The sequence below is a fragment of the Dermacentor albipictus genome, chromosome 8, assembly GCF_038994185.2.
Source record: "Dermacentor albipictus isolate Rhodes 1998 colony chromosome 8, USDA_Dalb.pri_finalv2, whole genome shotgun sequence".
Classification (NCBI taxonomy): domain Eukaryota; kingdom Metazoa; phylum Arthropoda; class Arachnida; order Ixodida; family Ixodidae; genus Dermacentor; species Dermacentor albipictus.
Genome location: NC_091828.1, coordinates 112,489,613 through 112,509,022, shown reverse-complemented (window position 1 = coordinate 112,509,022; position 19,410 = coordinate 112,489,613). Strand labels below are relative to the sequence as shown.

General features: G+C 49.2%; 1 protein-coding gene across 15 annotated transcripts in view; it reads right to left on the bottom strand.

Annotated features, from left to right (window-relative positions):
* Positions 1-4,335: 4,335 nt before the first annotated feature.
* The window catches only part of LOC139049040 (endothelin-converting enzyme 1-like), a 70,712-nt gene continuing 55,637 nt past the window's right edge, over positions 4,336-19,410 (bottom strand). For 6 of the 15 annotated variants that reach the window (XM_070524128.1, XM_070524136.1, XM_070524132.1 and 3 more), the window contains 2 exons: positions 17,807-17,914; positions 4,336-4,624 (listed from right to left, as the gene is read on the bottom strand). In XM_070524128.1, the coding sequence (XP_070380229.1) occupies positions 4,368-4,624; positions 17,807-17,914 (365 nt within the window). In that variant the 3' untranslated portion in view covers positions 4,336-4,367. Of the gene's footprint in view, positions 4,625-9,538; positions 9,613-17,806; positions 17,915-19,410 lie in introns of all 15 variants that reach the window. The other 9 variants (XM_070524135.1, XM_070524129.1, XM_070524134.1 and 6 more) reach the window with 3 other exon arrangements.

Sequence of the window (19,410 nt, the reverse complement as noted above, 5' to 3'; positions counted from 1 at the left end):
GAGAAGCGAGGGCTGAATACCTACAAAAGACACTAGCACCCCAAGAAACGACGGTATACGTGGACGCAGCCACATACGCCAGAGCAGCTGGGCAGAGCAACAGCAACGCGGTAGCAACGGTGATTGATTCGAACCTACGCGAAATCACCAGCGCATCACTACAAGGCTGTACGATAGTCGAGGCTGAAGAAGCGGCCGTCGCTCTAGCGGCAGCGGAGGGATATCGGTCTAAACGGTCTCTAACAATCATTACAGACTCGCAAACAGCGTGCCGCAACTACCTACGCGGCAGAACAGGGCACGGAGCGCTCCGCATACTCCGCTCCGGAGACCACATAACAGCAGGACAAACAAAAGAAGAACGAATTAGGCATACGATAGTATGGGCGCCGGGACACGGGACACACGGGAGTGGCAGGGAACCAAGAGGCGGACAGGATAGCTCGAGGGTATACTTATTACCGAGCATCCAACGTAGGCGACCTCGAGGAGACCGAACCTGTACCCCAAGACTATTCGGCGATACTAGATTACTACAAGGGCTGCAGAAAGCGGTATCCACCACCGCACAACTCCCTTAGCAGAGAGGACTCTGTCGCGTGGAGGCAGCTACAAACGGGCTCGTACCCGAACCTAAACGTACTCAACAAAATTTATCCCACACAATACAATGACAAATGCCCCTGGTGCCACGAAACACCCACGCTGTACCACATAACGTGGGCATGCCAGAAGATAGACGTGGTACCCGTTATACCAAACCCGAGTGCGGAGCAATGGGAGGGAGTGCTCTCCAGCGATCGCCAGGTCGACCAAGAAGGTCTGATTCGGCGAGCACAACTGGCAGCAGCATCTAGCGGAGCCCTGGACTAAGGGCAACCGACCGTTGTGCTGGAAGATGGACGATTCCATCTGAAGACCGCAGAAGACCAGCGAATCTAGAGCTAATAATGTTTTTCACTCACTCACTCACTCACTCACTCACTCACTCACTCACTCACTCACTCACTCACTCACTCACTCACTCACTCACTCACTCACTCACTCACTCACTCACTCACTCACTCACTCACTCACTCACTCACTCACTCACTCACTCACTCACTCACTCACTCACTCACTCACTCACTCACTCACTCACTCACTCACTCACTCACTCACTCACTCACTCACTCACTCACTCACTCACTCACTCACTCACTCACTCACTCACTCACTCACTCACTCACTCACTCACTCACTCACTCACTCACTCACTCACTCACTCACTCACTCACTCACTCACTCACTCACTCACTCACTCACTCACTCACTCACTCACTCACTCACTCACTCACTCACTCACTCGGAGTTGGAGATTAACCAGAGTGCGGTGGTATGGTGGCTAGACAGCGATGGGCCGACTAGATTTGGGGGTTCACGGTATAAATACCTATGAGGCAGTGCAAGGTAACATGGGTTGGGTTTCTTTTGAAGTAAGAGAAGGGCAGAGCAAGGTTAGTTTTAAAGAAAGACTAAGGAAAATGGATGAAATGAAATATCCGGCTAAAGTGCACAAATGCGTTGAGAGGAAGCTTTAGCTCGGGCCCAACTCCGACATGGCTTATTCAAATACACGTAAAACGCAAAAACGCTTTTCTGAAATAACCCCTGGACCGATTTTAATGAAATTTGTCGCATTTTAGAGAGAAAGTTAAATTCTAGTGACTGTTCGAAGCGGAATTTCGATTTAGGGCTTGAATGTTGTTAAAAACATTTTCAAATATTCGACCGTTTTAAAAAGTAGAAGCACGAAGTTTACAAATTCACAGCTCTGCATCAAGAAGAGATATCGCGGTTCTGTAAACGGCATCCATTAGATAATTGAAAGCGGACAAAATTATTGTCATTTTACATTCACGTAATTTTTTACGTTGTGCACAAGGTTCTGCAAAACTTGTATTCACACATTACTAAATTTTTTGAGATTCATGTGTAACATATCAATTTTGTCCGCTATAGATGTACTATCAGATGCAATTCGCAGAACTGTGGTACAGTTTTTCCTAGCTGAGTTAGAGTTGTAAACTTGATAGGTTCGTTTTCTGAAAATTTTTGATTTTTGGCAATTTTTAATAAAAATACTGACGACCTAAATGAAAAATTCGAAACCGGCAGTCACTAGATTTGAAGTTTTCCTTCTAAATGCAACAAACCTCGTCAAATTTGGTGCAGTGTTTGCGGAGAAAAAGGATTTCTCCTTTTACATGTATTTACATAGGAGCAAATGGGCATGGGCAGGATATGTAATGAGGAGGGAAGATAACCGATTATCATTAAGGTTTACGGACTGGATTCCTAGGGAAGGGAAGCGTAGCAGCTAGGGGCGGCAAAAAGTTGGGTGGGCGGATGGCATTAAGAAATTTGCAGGGACAACATGGCCACAATTAGTACATGACCGGGGTAGTTGGAGAAGTATGGGAGAGGGCTTTGCCCTGCAGTGGGCGCCACCAGGCTGATGATGATGATGATGACCCGAGCTAAAGCTTCCTCTAAGCGTTGACACGCCATGGCAGAAGAGGTCAAGAAAGTTGGCAACCAAGTACAGGGCTTTTGAAAGTGTAAACAGGCAACCGGTAGTCACAATGGGAAAGTGAATGGGACAGAGACGTACGGTGAATCGGATGCAAACGATGGAAACAAAGAAGACCATGGAGATTTACAAAAACAGCGAGAAATAAATATGTAGGGAAAATAAGTGTGATAAGGCAAAACGCAGTGCCTTGCTATTAGGCCCGAATTGGCTGCCGGAGGACAGAAACTCACCCAAGGAAATATGCGCCAGAGGATGAGTCATGCGCGTGCTTAAGAAAAAAAAGGGTTAAATTATGGGGTTTTACGTGCCAAAACCACTTCCTGATTATGAGGCACTCCGTAGTGGGGGACTCCGGAAATTTCGACCACCTGCGGTTCTTTTAACGTGCGCCTAAAGCAAAGTACACGGGTGTTTTCGCTCCCATCGAAATGCGGCCGCCGTGGCCGGGATTCGATCCCGCGACCTCGTGCTCAGCAGCCCAACACCATAGCCACTGAGCAACCACGGCGGGTATTAAAGAAAGGAAAAAGTTGAAAGGAAATAAAAAAAAGAGAAAATTAAAAAGAAGTGAAAAAAGAAGGAAATGTTGACGGTCAGCATACGCTAAAGAGGATAAAGGCGAAAGCCTGCGCCAACTCGAGACATTAAATTACTTGACATTCTCATTCGAACACGTCGTTACTTCCTATTACTTTTCTCTCACCAAAAGTGATAGGTTTGAGTGCCTTAGTTAACCAGATCTTAATTAACCATGTCTTAATTAACTTCGACTTATTTAACATCAAAGTTAAACGTCACGGGTTCTACAACCACCCATGGTCGTGGGTTCGGCCATATCAATGGTGGTACCATCAATTTTGGTGCCATTGAGTTTTGGTCCCACTAAAGGTCATGAGTTCGAGTGTCAACTTTTCCTTAATTAGCACCAATGGTCTTGGGTGCGAGTGCCTCAATTAACTGTGCCTTAACTTCGCCTTAACACCAATGGTTGTGTGCTCGACTCCGTTCAATTTTGGTGCCATAACGCCGCACATCGCATTTATCGGTCCTTGAGCCACTCAACGCTTTCACTTAAAAAAAAGAAAGCCCGTAAACGCCTCGGCATATCGTAACGGAATGCCAAAATATTCACCCAGCGAGAACCGTAGTGAGTGTCCACTTTCCAGGAGCGTTGGGATTCAAAGACAGTAGGATTAACTGGTCAGCAGTTGAGACGAGCAAATTAGAGTAGGGTTGGGAAAAAGAAAAGCAGGGAAGAAACGGATGTGACCGGAATCACTGCAAGCGTAGGTAATGGTACAATGTAGTGATGTAGGTCTTAAATACGAAAGTTAGGATAAAGATCAGATAGGCAAAATTAGGGCATGTGGCGATAGATGTAATAAAACCTGAATAAATCAAGCAGACTAGATGTCGATTTGTCCCCGTCACGTTCCACAGGGCATGCAAATAAACATCATCGTCATCGTTGAGTGGAGATGGAGCGTTGAATGGAGGCGGGTGTAAGAGCTGCCAAGCAATAGGGGCAGGTCAGACGGAAAGCTATAAGCGTTTGCTGACGGACGACAAGTGTTGCTGAAGCACTACAGCAATTTATACACCACGAAGGCTTTCATGATTTTATTTAGATAGTAACACACATGCCGCAGGGTATAACCTGCTAACAAAAAAGAAAGAAAGAGAGAAACAGAACTCGTCGGAGTACGCTTCCGTCGAAAGCCATCCCCGCAAAAAGCCTGCATTACAACTTGCACGATGTCTACAGTTTGAAAAATAAAGTTAATTTACTTCATTAATATTGCAATAAGAAAAGCACCGCTAAATGGAGTGCGTGGCAGCGGCAACAGGTTAAAGAATAGATTTCCCCATGTAAACCGTTCTCATTAAAGGCCCAAGTTTCTAAATTAACGAATTGATCGAAAAGAAAAAAAAAATCAGCGCCTCCAAAACAGGCATCGTTTGTAGCGCCTGCTGACGTGCATCCGCTGGGATGGCTGGCAGCCAAAGTGCTCTGTGTATTGCGGCATGTGGTTGGCCAGTAGCTCCATCCTGCGGCAGGCGGCGGAAATTCAAACAATGAGGCAAAGCGTGCGGATGCGAAGCATCTATAGAAGTGCACTGACGAAACTACAGACATTGCACAGTTTCCTAGAGTTGTTGTAGGCTAATGGTGGGATTAGCCTTGCAGTTGCTGCCGGCAATTGCTCCACCGTAGCGACAATTCAAATAAATAAATCCCATAATCGCAGACCTCACAATTACAAATGGTCACTCCTCAGTTCACAACGTGGAGGCCAAATCCGTGTCCTGTAGGTAATTTAAAAGAAGGCGAGAGACCACCTTCCTACACAACCGGTTCCCGCGCGGGAAAGCAATGTCCCGAAGAGAACTGTGAGGAACTTCTGTCTTCTTGAGGGACCGGAATAACACACTCCTTTCCGCGTTATACACAGTACAGCACATAAGGTAATGTTCTATGTGAATCACTAAGAGTGGCGCTAGCGTCTATACAGAAGCTGCTAGAACAGTCGATTGGTTCAGCTGGACTTCGCGTAACATTTGTGTCCCTTTGGCTTCAAAAGCATTGAGACTTTGCAAAGTAGTCGTTTTTTTATAAATGACAGTGTGCCTTCGACATTCACCTCGCTCTAACGAGTGCACTTCATTTTATCGCTTTTTTTGCAACATAAGATAAACACTAATTACGGTGTCTACAATTTAGAAGTCAAAGGAGCTAAAACTTGGAACAGCCTAACCAAAAGTTGCTTCAACTCATCACCCACTCCCCGAAAATTATAAAGAATTTAATCCCCACTAGTTCGTAGCTTGTTTTAACCGGAACCCACATTGTTACTTGCCATTCGCTATTTGTTGTATTGCTAAACACATCTTCATGTAAGTCCACATAGTCTCCATTTTATGAACAATTGTAAAGAAGATAATCTTGTTTCACATACTTAATTGCCACCGATTTTTTTTTAATTATGGCAGAATTGTTCGATGGCTTTTAAGAATTTTGTTGAGTAGCGACGAGTGATGAAGCGTATTGCACTATTCAAGGAACTCTACAATCAGTGGCGTAGCTAGGTCGTCTGGCACCCGGGGCCCATAGGTCTTCTGTCACCCCCCCCCCCCTCCCGCCCCACCTCCCCGGTGTAGTCGAGGAAGGCGAGGATATCGACAATTTCCGGGTGTCTTCTGACGTATATGACATCCCCCCCCTCCTCCCACTGGCCCCTTGCACCCGGAGCCCACGGCCCCCCGGACCTCCCCGTTGCTACGCCACTGCTCCAGCTACACGTAACATTAATTTGGTGGAGGTGCTGGTGGAGGTGCGAGTGGGCCGGCGCTTTCCTCTCAACTGCGCACGCAGGAGACGGAGAACAACAACACCGCGCTATCGGGCTTCCTGAAGGCTGTAAGCGAGCTGCACGTGCCGGGCACCAACGAGACCTCGCCCAAGGCGAGCTCGGCGGCGCCGAAGTTCTTCATGTCCTACTTCACGCCGGCCAGCACCGAGAACTACTACCTCTACTCGGGCTCGCTCACCTTCCCGCCTTGCACCTAGCGGGTCATCAACGTCGTGCTAAGCCGCTCCGTCGAGATCGGCAAGGACCAGGTGCAGGGTTCGTGCGCCGACATGAAAAAAACGTTTGCAGCCGCTGACCAAGTCGAACGAAAAGAAAGACGTTTCGGCACCCGTAGGGGTTCCGTGCCCGTACCCGTACGTTCCCGTACCCGTACCGGAAACCGTAGTGTTGGAAGTTAGCGCTGTGTGTGTCCCTTTGTGTCTTTTCTTGTCCCGTCTTTGAATCGCGCTACCATACTCCCCTTGAAGATGCATCATCAACAAGCCCACATTGCAACCCTCGGGAAACCGTACGTTTCGGAACCCGTACGGATTCCGAAACGTCTTTCTTTTCGTTCGACTTGGTCAGTGGCTGCAAACGTTTTTTTTTTCACTTCAATACCTGACCAGACGAATTTTCGTCGAAACCTTGAATACGCCGACGTACAGCTTACGTCAGGAGGTCCGTCCGCTGGACTAGTTGGTCTAACATTGTAAATTCCAAGTGCAGCTTTCACGTGTATTTTTTACGCTGTATTTGGAATTTACAACGTAGCTTACAGCCATTCGTCATTTACACGAATCCGGAAAAGTCTAATCGAGTGGACTTGTCGGGCCCCAGAACCGGTCGTCTGGGCTAACGTAAGCACTAGGGGGTCGAGCCGAGGCACTCAGCCTCGCTTTAAACAACAGGCGTCAGCTCCTTTCCCACGCCATCGCACGATGTTTGATACGCATTGTAAACGTTGGCGCATCGCATTATGACGACGCGCTAGGAAAAGCGGTGTGCTATATAATATCGTAATCGCGTAAACGCCGCTAATGAATGAACGACGAGCGTTTAGGTCAGCTGTCTAGAGAGACACAATATATTAACATAATGGTGCCACAGTCAATTCTTACACAAGCTCATTACGAGCTCATTGTGGGGTACCTATGACATGCGATACGTCCAAGTGGTTCCCGTGATGTCATGACCAGCAGCTTCGAAAAGTTAGCATACCCGTTTAGCGCGTCATTCGAAGGGTAACTTGACTGTGGCTATACAATAAGCATTCGTTGACTTTGCTGACGGTGGACAAGGAACAAATGGAATTTCTTTGACACGCAATAACCTTGTAGTAATCTTGCATTAATCATGCCGTTAGTCTTCACGAAGGCTTGAGTCGCGCTGGACTTAGTATGCGATGGCGTATAATGATGACAAAAATAAGCACAATTGCACGACATGATGAAGTAGAAAAGGGAACCCGCTTCTAATTTTTCATCGGCGGCTACAGCATCCGGTTTTCTTCGTTCACTGTGTCGGTCCGTGTTGCGCATTGTAACCTGCGTCAAAGTGCCACCAGATTAATTCGAAGAGCGAACAGAAAATGGTTTACCAGGGCTACTGTTTCGCGTAATTACACAGAAGTATGACGTCTATAGTCGCTGTAGGGCCAGGCTCCAAGCATTGCATTCTTCAAAACAAACCGGGATTACGCCACTGTTATGCACTTACAGGTAACTTTGAAATGCAACAACGCATTCGAGTAGTTTTCTACCTGCTCGCGTTTGAATTTGTGCTAATAGAACAATGAACAGGAAACTTAAATTGATATGCATCTTTATATTACGCTTCTGTAAAAGCCAAACAGTCGCTCTTTTCATGAGAGGAGACTTGATAAGCCAAAATCAAAGGACGCTACGACAACAGGCTGTCGGAGCAAAGCCACCTAGAAACAAAAAATGTTTTCTAGGTGGCTTTGGTCGGAGCCGCTGCCTCGACGATCCCAGAGTGTAGGAACGAAGGAGACAACGCAAAACGCCGCGTTTGCCCTTTGCCGTTGTTCCTATTGTTTTGATTTCCTGCTGTTCGTGTTGCTTGCGCCGCGCTTGTATTTTGCATGACGTTTGCGTTGTCCTGTGCCTTTTCTACTTGCGTTCGCGTTTGTACGTCTGTCTTTCAGTTAGTTCAGTCGTCTGGCACCCGGGGCCCTTAGCTCCTCTGTCACCCCCCCCCCCCCCCACCAGGTGTAGTCGAGGAAGGCGAGGATATCGACAATTTTCGGGTGTCTTCAGACGTATATGACACCCCCCCCCCCCCCCCCCCCTCTGGCTCCGTGCACCCGGGGCCCACGGCCCCCCGGCCCCCCCTGTTGCTACGCCACTGTCTACAATAATTAAACTTCAAATTTCAATTTGCGATGACTAAAAATGATCGCTTGAAAATAAAAAAAAACAAGTTAAAGCGTAAATTAAAAAAAATGACGTCACAATAATCTTGGAAATCACTTGCACCGGGAGAATGATGGCAGTATAGTCATCATTCTCCCGGTATCTGAACGATCATAGCTTGACAGTTCTATTTAGCCAGTTTAGAAAAGCGCTATCACTTGTAGCGGATGTTCGCGAAACTACAGACAATGACAAAGGAGGAATTAGGAATGAGAGAGGGGTGCATGCGGTTGGATGCTTGAGCACTGCGTGACACCCCATGAGCTTCACTATTAAATTCGTCCCTACGACGCCTACATTGACGCATGTTATAGATAGATAGATAGATAGATAGATAGATAGATAGATAGATAGATAGATAGATAGATAGATAGACAGACAGACAGACAGACAGACAGACAGACAGACAGACAGACAGACAGACAGACAGACAGATAGATAGATAGATAGATAGATAGATAGATAGATAGACAGATAGACAGATAGACAGACAGATAGACAGATAGACAGATAGATAGACAGACAGACAGACAGACAGACAGACAGACAGACAGACAGACAGACAGACAGACAGACAGACAGACAGACAGATAGATAGATAGATAGATAGATAGATAGATAGAGAGAGAGAGAGAGAGAGAGAGAGAGAGAGAGAGAGAGAGAGAGAGAGAGAGAGAGAGAGAGAGAGAGCCTACAGCGCTGCGGAATTGAAGCAGCTGACCCACGTCGACCTCACCAGCCTTTCGTCGCAACGAGCATGGCGACAGCCCAGCGTATCACGCCAGCTCACCAACACGCTTATAAACTACCACTTTGCTGATGCACGCGTATACAGGTACACTACCGTTCCGATGATATAGACTACTTATATACCAGGTGCAACCATATTACCACTAACATTTTGGTTATCTAGACTACTTATACTGCAGGCCCACCCCTATTACCATTTTCCTGTTGTAAGGTACACGCCATCTGTACTAACAGGCGTGCCCACACTGCCATTTTACTGATTTGTCGCTACGCTATACCTGTGCTAGACATTTATTTGTTTATTACACTGCTTGGCCAATGTGACGAACTATCGGATATGTTGCTGAATGTGCGAAAAGCAGTCATACGCCCTCTGAGGGAGTTACCATGCAGTGCTATCTTTGCCCTCCGAGCACAAAGACCGGTACCTCTGCTCCGCTGTCTTCACTCCAAACGTCTTCAGTACATTTCTGGCTCCTTCGTCTGTTCTGGCGCACATTTCCTGCGCATCACCGGGAGCAGACGACAATCGCTTTATCGCGAAAACATGATCAAGCGCTTATTCAAGCTTTAATCTGTTACAGATAAGAGCAGAGACAACAGAAGAAGGCACGAACATGACATCTCGTTATTGCCTACACGTTTTCCGTTCGACGTTGGTCCTCGGATGCTTCAGCTCTGAGGCCACTGGTGATAGTCGTCTGCGCATGAATGAATGAATGAATGAACTTTATTCCCCTTTTTAGCAAGGGGAGGAGCCGGGGGGGAGAGAGGGAGGTCTAAGTAGTCCAGTCCCAGCAGGCGTCCATCACCACATTATGTGTAGAAGTCCGTCTACCAGTCGTGGTAGGCCTCCGCTACCTCCTCAGCCCACCTCAGGACTCGGTCCTGTAGGGTGGGATCGGAGCTGCGCAGGGCAGTCTCCCACAGCTCCTCGCTACTAATTAATGGTTTGAGCTTGCGGGGGGGAGTTTTGATGGGGCATTGCCACATGATATGGGAGAGATCTGCTATGGGGACAGGGCAAAAGCGACACTTGGGTGTCGGGTATGTGGCGGGAAAGAATAAGTGCAAAGTGCGCGGGGTAAGAAAAGTGCGAGTTTGTAGTTGTCGCCACAGTATTTCTCTTTGGCGCGTTCTAGGCACAGAGAGAGGTGGATACAATAGGCGTTGGTTTCTGTAATGTGTGCAAATTTCATGGAATGTGACGAGTGTGTCTTTATTGGTGTGTTGTTGGGAGTAATTGGGTTTTAGAGTTAGGCCCATATTTGCGGCCACTCGGTCCGTGAATCCTCGAGCAGCGGCATGAGCCATTTCGTTGCCATGGAGTCCTTGATGTGCTGGAGCCCATACGAGAGCGATGTCTTTTTCTGGTGGGTGAGCTACAAGCAGAGAGTGCGCGAGGTTGTTAATGTAGCCGCTACTGAAGTTGCGGATAGCAGTCTTAGAGTCACTAATAATGACGTCGCAATCGGGTAGTCCCGATGCAAGTGCAATGGCGGCCTCTTCCGCGTCACCCGCCGAGATGGTCTTGACTGATGCTGAACAAACAGTGTTGCCCTGGTTGTCTACGACCGCTACAGCATAACGATGTTTAGGGGTGTAGGCTGCAGCGTCCACATAGTACACTCCTTCAGCCTGTCCATAGCTGCGTTGTAGCGCCTTGGCTCGATGTTTGCGGCGTTTGACGTGAAATTCGGGGTGCATGTTTCTGGGTAGGGGCTGGATGTGGTATTGTCCATGTATGTTCGGAGGAAGTTGATGTCGCCTGCTGTCGTTGAATGGTGGAGCACGATGAAGTTGTCTCAGGATCTCACGCCCAGCTTCAGTTGTGGTGAGTCTGTGGTATTGTGATGATAGATGAGCTTCGGTTAATTCTTGAAGGGTATTTAGTGTGGCGGTGGCCATCACCCTTTGTGTGGATGCTCTAATTGGAACACCAAGAGCGACTTTGTGTATCTTGCGAAGCAAGCAATTCACAGTGTCCTCTTCCTGCCTAGAGAGTGAGAGATACGGTAGTGTGAAGGTGATTTTGCTTAAGACAAAAGCCTTGATTAGCTGAATTAGTTCCTTCTCTCGAAGCCCTCCGTGTTTGTTGGAGATCCTCCCTATCAGGCGGAGCGTATTATCTACCGTTGTTTGTAGTGTTTGCAAGGTATGCTGATTTGCTCGGTTGCATTGGAGGTGTAATCCTAGGACCCTTATCCTGTCTACTTGGGGTATAGGGTGCCCTTCAATCGTGAGTTGGATATTCGGGGGTGAAGTCCTGAAGCGTCTTGTGGGGCGTAGAAGGAGAAGCTGTGATTTGGTGGGGGAGCACCTGAGATTCAACTCGTGACCCACTTGCTCGACCTGATCAATTGCGGCTTGGAGGGTGTCTTGGATGTGCCCGTCAGAACCTCCGGTCATCCACAGCGTAATATCATCCGCGTACAGTGTGAATCGGAGGTCAGGAATCTTCTTGAGAGTGAAAGCTATAGGTCGCATAGCCAAATTGAAGAGGAGGGGCGAAAGTACTGCCCCTTGGGGCGTGCCAGTGCTTCCTAAACTTATTTGGCCAGATTGTTCGCTGCCTAATTGTAGCGTCGCAGTGCGCTTCGTGAGGAAGCTGCGTATATAGCTGTAGATTCGCTCCCCGCAGTTTATACTGCTAAGTTCGCGTAGTATGGCCAAGTGGGACACGTTGTTGAAGGCGCCTTTGAGGTCGAGGCCGAGCAACGCTTGTGTGTCACGTGCATCGCTCGGTTCGATAATGTCTTCTTTGAGCCTTAACATGACATCCTGACAAGAAAGAGATTTGCGGAAGCCAGTCATTTCCGAAGGGAACAAGTGATTATGTTCTATGTATTTGGAGAGGCGTAGGTGGATTACGTGCTCCAAGATCTTCCCTATGCATGAAGTAAGAGAAATTGGACGGAAGTTATCAATGTGAATTGGCTTATTCGGCTTTGGAATGAAGATCACTTTGGCTGCTTTCCATTGTTGGGGTATCTCTCCCACTTCGAGACAGTGGTTGTAATACTCGGTGAGTTTGCTTATGGATTGCTCATCGAGGTTCCGAAGCGTTTTATTAGTCACAGAGTCTGGGCCTGGTGCCGTGGTGGTTCGCACTTGGTTGAGGGCATGTCGAACCTCCGCTTCTGTGATGGGGCTGCAAAGCTCCTCATTGGGTTCACCAGCATAGTCAGGCATGGGTATTTGCGTAGGAGGGGGCATATGTTTGGAAGCCAGGTTGCTGAACATGGTCGGCAGGTCGGCTGCATGTTCATGCAGCAGTTTATTCATCTGGAGGTTGTTGTGCGTCCTAGACGTGGTGGGGTCGAGCAGGTGCCGGAGCAGTTGCCAGGTCTTTTTATTGCTGCTGAGAGTACCATGCGCTCCTTCGCAAACCTGAGTCCATTGCTGCGCCGCCAATTTCATAGCATATTGTTGGATCTGATAGTCTAATTTGGCGATTCGGATTCGGAGTTTACGATTGTAACGTGCTGTTAGCCATTTCCGAAGTAAAGCTTGCTTCGCTTCCCACATGTGTAGTAGCTTGGAGTCAATTGTGGCCAAGGGTGTGTCTAGCGGGAGAGTGGTGGTATGGGCCTCTACATCTGCTTGCAAGGCGTTCGCCCATTGCTCAATGTCGGTAATGGTTTCTTCGTTAGTGTTGCAGCGAGATTTTCTGAATTCCGTCCAATTCGTAAGCCTTAGTGGTTTCGTGGCTAATGGTCTGTGCTTAAAATCTACACGGAGTTCGAGGATGTAATGGTCGCTTCCCAAGTTGTTTTGGAGGTTTTGCCACGTCGCCTGAGTGATGCGGTGAGTAAGGGTGAGGTCGGGGGATGTATCCCTACTGACGCTATTTCCTAGACGGGTAGGAAGAGTGAAGTCATTGTAGATGGTGAAACCTTGATTTTGTATGTGCTGCCATAGAGCTCTTCCCTTAGGAGTGGATGCGGAGTGGCCCCACATTTGATGGGGGGCATTGAAGTCGCCCGTTACGACTAGTGGCTGTTTATTGGCGTTAGCTTTGGCCTGGGCAAGCATGTTCTCAAAGCGGTGGTGTCGAGCATTGGGAGGGCTATAAACATTCAACACGCATAGGGTGGGTTGGGTGTGGCGTTGAGGTAGAATTTTGATGAAATCGTGGGGGATTTCAGTACTGCTGAATGTGTCCCATTTAACAGAAAGATGTCGCCTTGCAAGTATGGCAGTGTTGGGCTTGTCTATGTGAGGGTCTTGAAACGTATTGTATCCAGGTAGCGTGACTTTCCCGTGTGTTTCCTGCAAGGCTATAATGTCAGGGAGCTCGTTAAGACTCTGTAGAAATAGTGTTAGAGATGCGCGCTTGTTGCGGAACCCTCTGCAGTTCCACTGCCAGATGACTAGACTACGGGCTGGCTTCATGATTATTGTCATTTTGAAGGACGGGAATTTGGGACGTCGCGGAGCGTCTTCCCCAGCTGTCGATTAGCTCTTGAAAACGGCAAAACTGTGCAGATGCCTCACAAATAAATGAATCAAGCTTGCTCTGTAGTCGATTTTCAAGGGCAACAAGTTTGTTATCCAGAACGTCCATGCGGTCAGTGAGGACAAATATGCCGTTTTCAACGGTGTTCTCGGTGTCTGTTATTTCGGCATTCTTCCTTTTTGCGGGTGGGGGCTGCGTGTGTGATGAAGGCAGCATTGGAGTTGCGGCTTCCGTCGTAGCAGTGGATGCAAGTGTGTCCATGCGTTCTGTCGGAGGACGTGTGAGTGTGGGCGAAAGCGTTTGTGGGAGTGGTTTGGAAGTAGCAACAGGAGTGTCAGTGATATCGATGGGGGGGTGGAGCATTGCTTTGAGCTGCTTGATTTCGTTTTTAAGCATTTCGTTCTGATTTAGTAAGTATTTGATGAGAGAGCTATCAGCATATTGTGAGGAGCTGCTATTGTGGGAGACTACTCCTGCCCAGCTCACCTTTTTATGGTTGATGGGCGGTGTCTCCTCGCTGCGTGGGGTCAGCGGAGGCCAAGCTTGCTTCGATGATGGGAGCTGCGCCGATGCGCCAGCGTTCTTGCGGCTGCTGCTCTGCGGCGTCTCTTGTCCAGTGCGTTGATTGGGGGCCTGTACAGCGTTCCTGGCCGGAAGTGGCAGTTTAGATTCTGGAGGTGCCGGGGGCGGTGTCCGTGGTTTGTAGCGAAGTTTGCACTCTGAGGAACCAGTCTCGTGTGTTCCGGTGCAGATGATGCAAGTGGGAGTACAGCTGTGGTCCTGAGGAGGATCTGGCATGCCGCATTTTGGGCAGAGACATATGGTCACATTGGGGCAGACGTCTTGGCGATGGCCAAGCTGCCGGCACTTAGTACACGCCTCCACTTTTTGTCGATATGGTCGGCAGCGGAGGTCTGTGCGGAGGTAGTCAATGTAGAAGGGGACCTTTGAGCCTTCGAAAGTGACCAGGATGGAGTCTGTAGAGCCCATTCTTCGAGCAGCTAGGATGTTGATTGCTGGATTGGACTCTCGAAGGTTAGCCAACACGTTCCCCTCTACCAGGGAGGCCGGCAGCTTGATGATACCCCTACACGAATTTTTAGGGTCTGCCACGTGCGTGGAGACTTCGTAGCTCTTGCCCATGATGGCGAGGGTGGCGATCTTCAAATAACGATCAGCCCTGTCCATGCAGGGAGTGCTTATGATGATTGTGTTGTTAATCTCGTTGGCCCGGAGTCGATCTAGCGATGCTGCAGCCGTGGAGAGACCAGTGGACTTGATGACGATGTCGCGGAGAGAGACTGGATGTATGTTGGCGCAGTTGACTCCACCGTGTACACGAAGAATTATTTTGTACTCTGCGGCTGGAAGTGGTGGAGGACGAGGCAGAATGTGGCTTACTTGTGGTGGAGTTTTGAGGGTGCTGGGCGAGGCTGGCGAAGGCTTCTTGGCGTCGGAGTAAATAAATTTCTCGCGCCAATCGAGGATCTCTTCCGGAGTCATGTCGACGCTGTCGACGACGCCGTCCTGACTCATGGCTGCTGCAGCTGCTACCGCCGACGCACGCTGCCGGCGTTGCGCGGCAGGGGCGCGGGGGCTCGGATGTTTCGAATAAACGGCGATGAACCGAAGATGACAGGTCCGATTTCCGCTGAAGAGGTGTCGTTCGACAGCGGGTCACTTACAGCACCAGTGATCCAAAAATCACGAGAGTCGAGGCAAGAATTTGGACACAGCACACGAAAAAAGACGGAGCCGATGCATCATGCGACCACAGCGTTCCCGTCTGCGCATGGTAGGGTGCTTCGATGTGACTGCATTCGATCAATACACCATTTGCGTTGGATGCCACTACAAAATTATTGTTGAAATCTCGAGCGAATTCTTGGTGGTTGTACCGTTTATCGAACTTCCTTTAGAAAACTTACCGAACATCAGTTCAAACTCTTGTGAGGGCATATCCGGCAATGGTTGGCCGGAACCCGTTAAGGTTAACGGTTATCCCTTGGACTCGTGGGTACAGCGTCGCGGAGGCGTTGATGTGCTGTGCGAGTGTAGTCTATGGACGCAGAGGTAACGCCATGTGTCCTACTCTTCCTTAGCTTCTGTGTACTATAGTCATGCCACGGAGGATGCCTTTGGAGCAACAGCCTTCATACCCCTAGTGAATGACAAATGCCTAGTTGCTATTAGCCTGAGTGATTAGTATTGTTATTGCTATTACTATTGTAACGAATAGAATAGAATGAATAGAATGAATGGAATGGTTATTAATATTAGCCTTAGGAGGTCCCCTTTCAGCTACATGCTCTGAGACCCCCTTCTGTATGCTTATGTAAGCATGTATCCACTTATTAAAGAAATAAACTGAAACTGAAACTATGCATTCGGGCTAACGACAACGGGCATAACATGACGTGCACGTGAGGAGACAGTCGATAGTCACGTGAAAGCCAATTCATTTATAGGCTACGGCTACTGAACGATCGGTTAGCGCACGCGAACAAGCGTCATGTCTTCATTGATTTCACTAAGATTCTGCGCAGTCGCAGGCTTCGTGCAGAGTCGGCGTAAGACAGCATGTGAGACTTTGCGAAAAAGCACTTCCTGAGACGCCAATGTATACTTCACAGGATTTTTTTTTTCGGGGGGGGGGGGGCACATATTAGGACGGTGCTGGACAAACGTTGACGTAGTTTCATTGAACGTTATACTTCGCTGAACATAAAAAATGGCTGTGGCTTAGGTTAGGTTAAGCCCAGGATGCGAAGCATACTAGCCTTTATTTTAGTTGTTGAACCACTGTTTAGCCTGGTGAACTGCTGTTGCTTGGCTATATTTGGTTCGGCTAGACGAAGAAACAACTCATGCATTACTGCTTCGCCTTCAAGAGTGGAACGCGACAGCGTTCCCGTCGACCCGCCAAGGGGTCGACAGGGCAGCGACTACGCGCCCCGCATTGGACGCGGTGAGCGTCGAGCAAAGCAGCGTTCGGCGCGGCAACGAAATGTGCGCCTGAGCAAGAGACGCACGCCTTAGAAACAGCTCGTTTCTAAGGCAACACCGCATTCACTAGAGGCGCTTTTGTACCGCTTTGAAGCATCGTACTCGTGGCTCAGTGGTAGCGTCTCCGTCCCACACTCCGGAGACCCTGGTTCGATTCCCACCCAGCCCGTCTTGCAAGAGTTGAGCCAAAGCCACTTCTCCTCTGTCGTGACGTCACGGTATCACGTGGTTTCAAGGCGACACCGCCGCGCCTGAGGAGCTGGGTTGAGCTCTCGTAATATGCTTCGCATAAAAATGGGCATCACTTTAGCGGTGGCCGGCTTCGATTCCGTGTTTGTAACAAGTGCTCCAAAGAGATCGTCTACAAAGTTAGTGACATTATTTCGTGTTGATTAAGTACGCCCGAAAAGGTGGCACAGTGCTATCTGTCAGTTCAAATTTTGTACCGACTGAAAAAAAAAGAAATCTGGTACTACGTGATCACCGTGGTAGAGAGACAGGTGTGCGCGTTGGTGCAATAAACAATTAGTACATCATTAAGGACCAGATCAGTGGGTCGGCAGTATCACTAGATCAACGTCGTAAGAGGTTCGCTAGAGCCGACACACGCTGAGGCAAAGTTGTGGCAAGACCCCGGAAAGTGGCGCCCTCTAAGTGACCCTCTACAGCACCCTCCCCCCCCTCTCCCCTTAGTCACGGCCGCTCGATGAAAACGGCCGCTCGATGAAATGTGCGTTTTCATCGAGCGGATGTGCCTCGTTATTAGGCGACATTGAGCAGGCATTTTGAAAGCAGAGAAGGCTATGGTGTGCCCCCCCCCTTTTTTTTTGTGTGTGTGTGTGCGGGGGGGGGTTACACATGAATGAGGCGTGTCGCTTCGGCAGTTTTGATTTTGACTACGCATACCAACAGGGGGTAGCAAGGTCGTCCGGCACCCGGGGCCCATAAGTCTTCTGCCACCCTCCCCCCACCCCACCCCACCCCGGGTGTATCCGGCGGAAAGAGGAGTGTCTTCAGACGTGTATGACACCCCCCCTCCTGGGCCCTAGCATCCGGGGCCCACGGCCCCCCCCCCCCCCCCCCCCTTTTGCTACGCCGCTGCATACCACATTCATGTATTCTTTTTCGCAAGCACATTGTCTTTCCCCATTCTTCGCGAGCTCGTCGAAATTGAGGCTTCATTCTCGAGAGAGAGAGAGAGAGAGAGAGCTGCGGCGGACAAGTAACGCACCGAAGCCAGGGCGACGAAGAACTGCGTGGTGGAGTGGACCGTCCTGAGGAACGGCAGTCGCACGTCCACGGCGTTCTCCTTGTTGAGATGAACCTCCGCCGTGTACATCTGCACACCGCCAACAAAGGAAAAGCTCGAAACTCGCGATATACGACGACAACGTACCTGTCGCGGTGCTGGCAAGTATACTGACCGACGAAATGGCTTGCGCTGTATTGCGCACATACTGTCGTCAGTAAAAAAAAAAAGAATGGCGCCGTTTCGATTGGCCTCGTTCGAGTGCGCGACCAAACTGCCTCGTCGTGAAACCCAGCGCCGGGGCTCTTTTTGGGCGCTCGCCTCCCGGGCGCCGGGACCCGTGCAGTGTGCGTGTCCACACTGGCTTACTCGCCGGCATGACCGTTCTCGTTGTTCAACGCTTGGCGCAATCGTTTTCAGTAGAGACCTTTAGCGCGTCCGGTATTTCGGCAAGCGCGGGCGGTTTGCCGGCATAGCGGGGGCATAAGCGTGAGCGGCCAGATTGGTGGCGCCAGCTGGTGGTGCAAAGCTCGACCACACAAACACAGAGTTAATTACTATATTCTGCTTAGCTGCTGGTGTAAATATTCGACAGTGGCGTAATCGTGTTCACAATTACGCCGCTGCCAAAAAATTTGCACCACTAGCGAAGCAGGATATAGTGGGTTACTGCAGTTTTAGCTCTGTGTTTGTCCGGTTGAACTCTGCGCTACCAGGCGGCTGCAGCGATCTAGCTACGCCCCCGCAAATCCGGTAATCCGCCCAAACCGCTCCCGTTTACCGGAGTAGCGGACAGGCTAAATGTCTGTAGTGAGCTGCACATTTGCAGGAGGTTATCGGCAACATGCGGGAAACCACGCTGACGTTGTGGCGCGGCCATTCTTGTGAGCTACACGACTCAGCCTCTCTTGGGAAACAGCTGCAGCTCCCCACGTAACTGAGAAAGCGACGGTGATCGAGTACCATCGGCGAAAGCTAACGGACGAGAGTGTTTGGAGCCGCGTCTGCAAAACGTCCTTTGCTCCTGCACTTCTGTCGCTAATTTCGAAGTGCAATGCATGTTCTTGCTACATATAGGCAAGGTTTGCAAAAAAAAATAAAAAAATTCCGTGCTAGGGCCAAGAGAACAGTCGAAGCCAGATGGTTCGTGGACTAAGGACCTTAGCCTTCCCACCTTAGGATGATACCGGACCTCGCCCGGGACACTCTTTCGAATAATAAACGTTTCTCTCTCGCTCTCCGTTCACAATAAAGTGGTGCAGTTTAACGCATACCGGGTATATAGCATGGCAAGTTCGACGCTCTATTATTCGCCCATATCGGGTGAGTTTGCGGAATCCCGGTGTTTGTTTTGTCCAGCAATATCTTAAACTGCACGAAGAAGACGGGACATGAACAGAAACATAGACGCACACGCAAACGAAGCGTGTGAGTCTATTTTTCTGTTCACGTCCCGTATTCTTCGCGCAGTTTAAAATTTTGCTGAAAATATATGAACTGACTAGCCCAACAACATGCCTTACTTCAGGCTTCGCTGTGATCTTTACAGTGATAAAAGCTCTTGTGGTTAAGTTTCGATCTTAGTT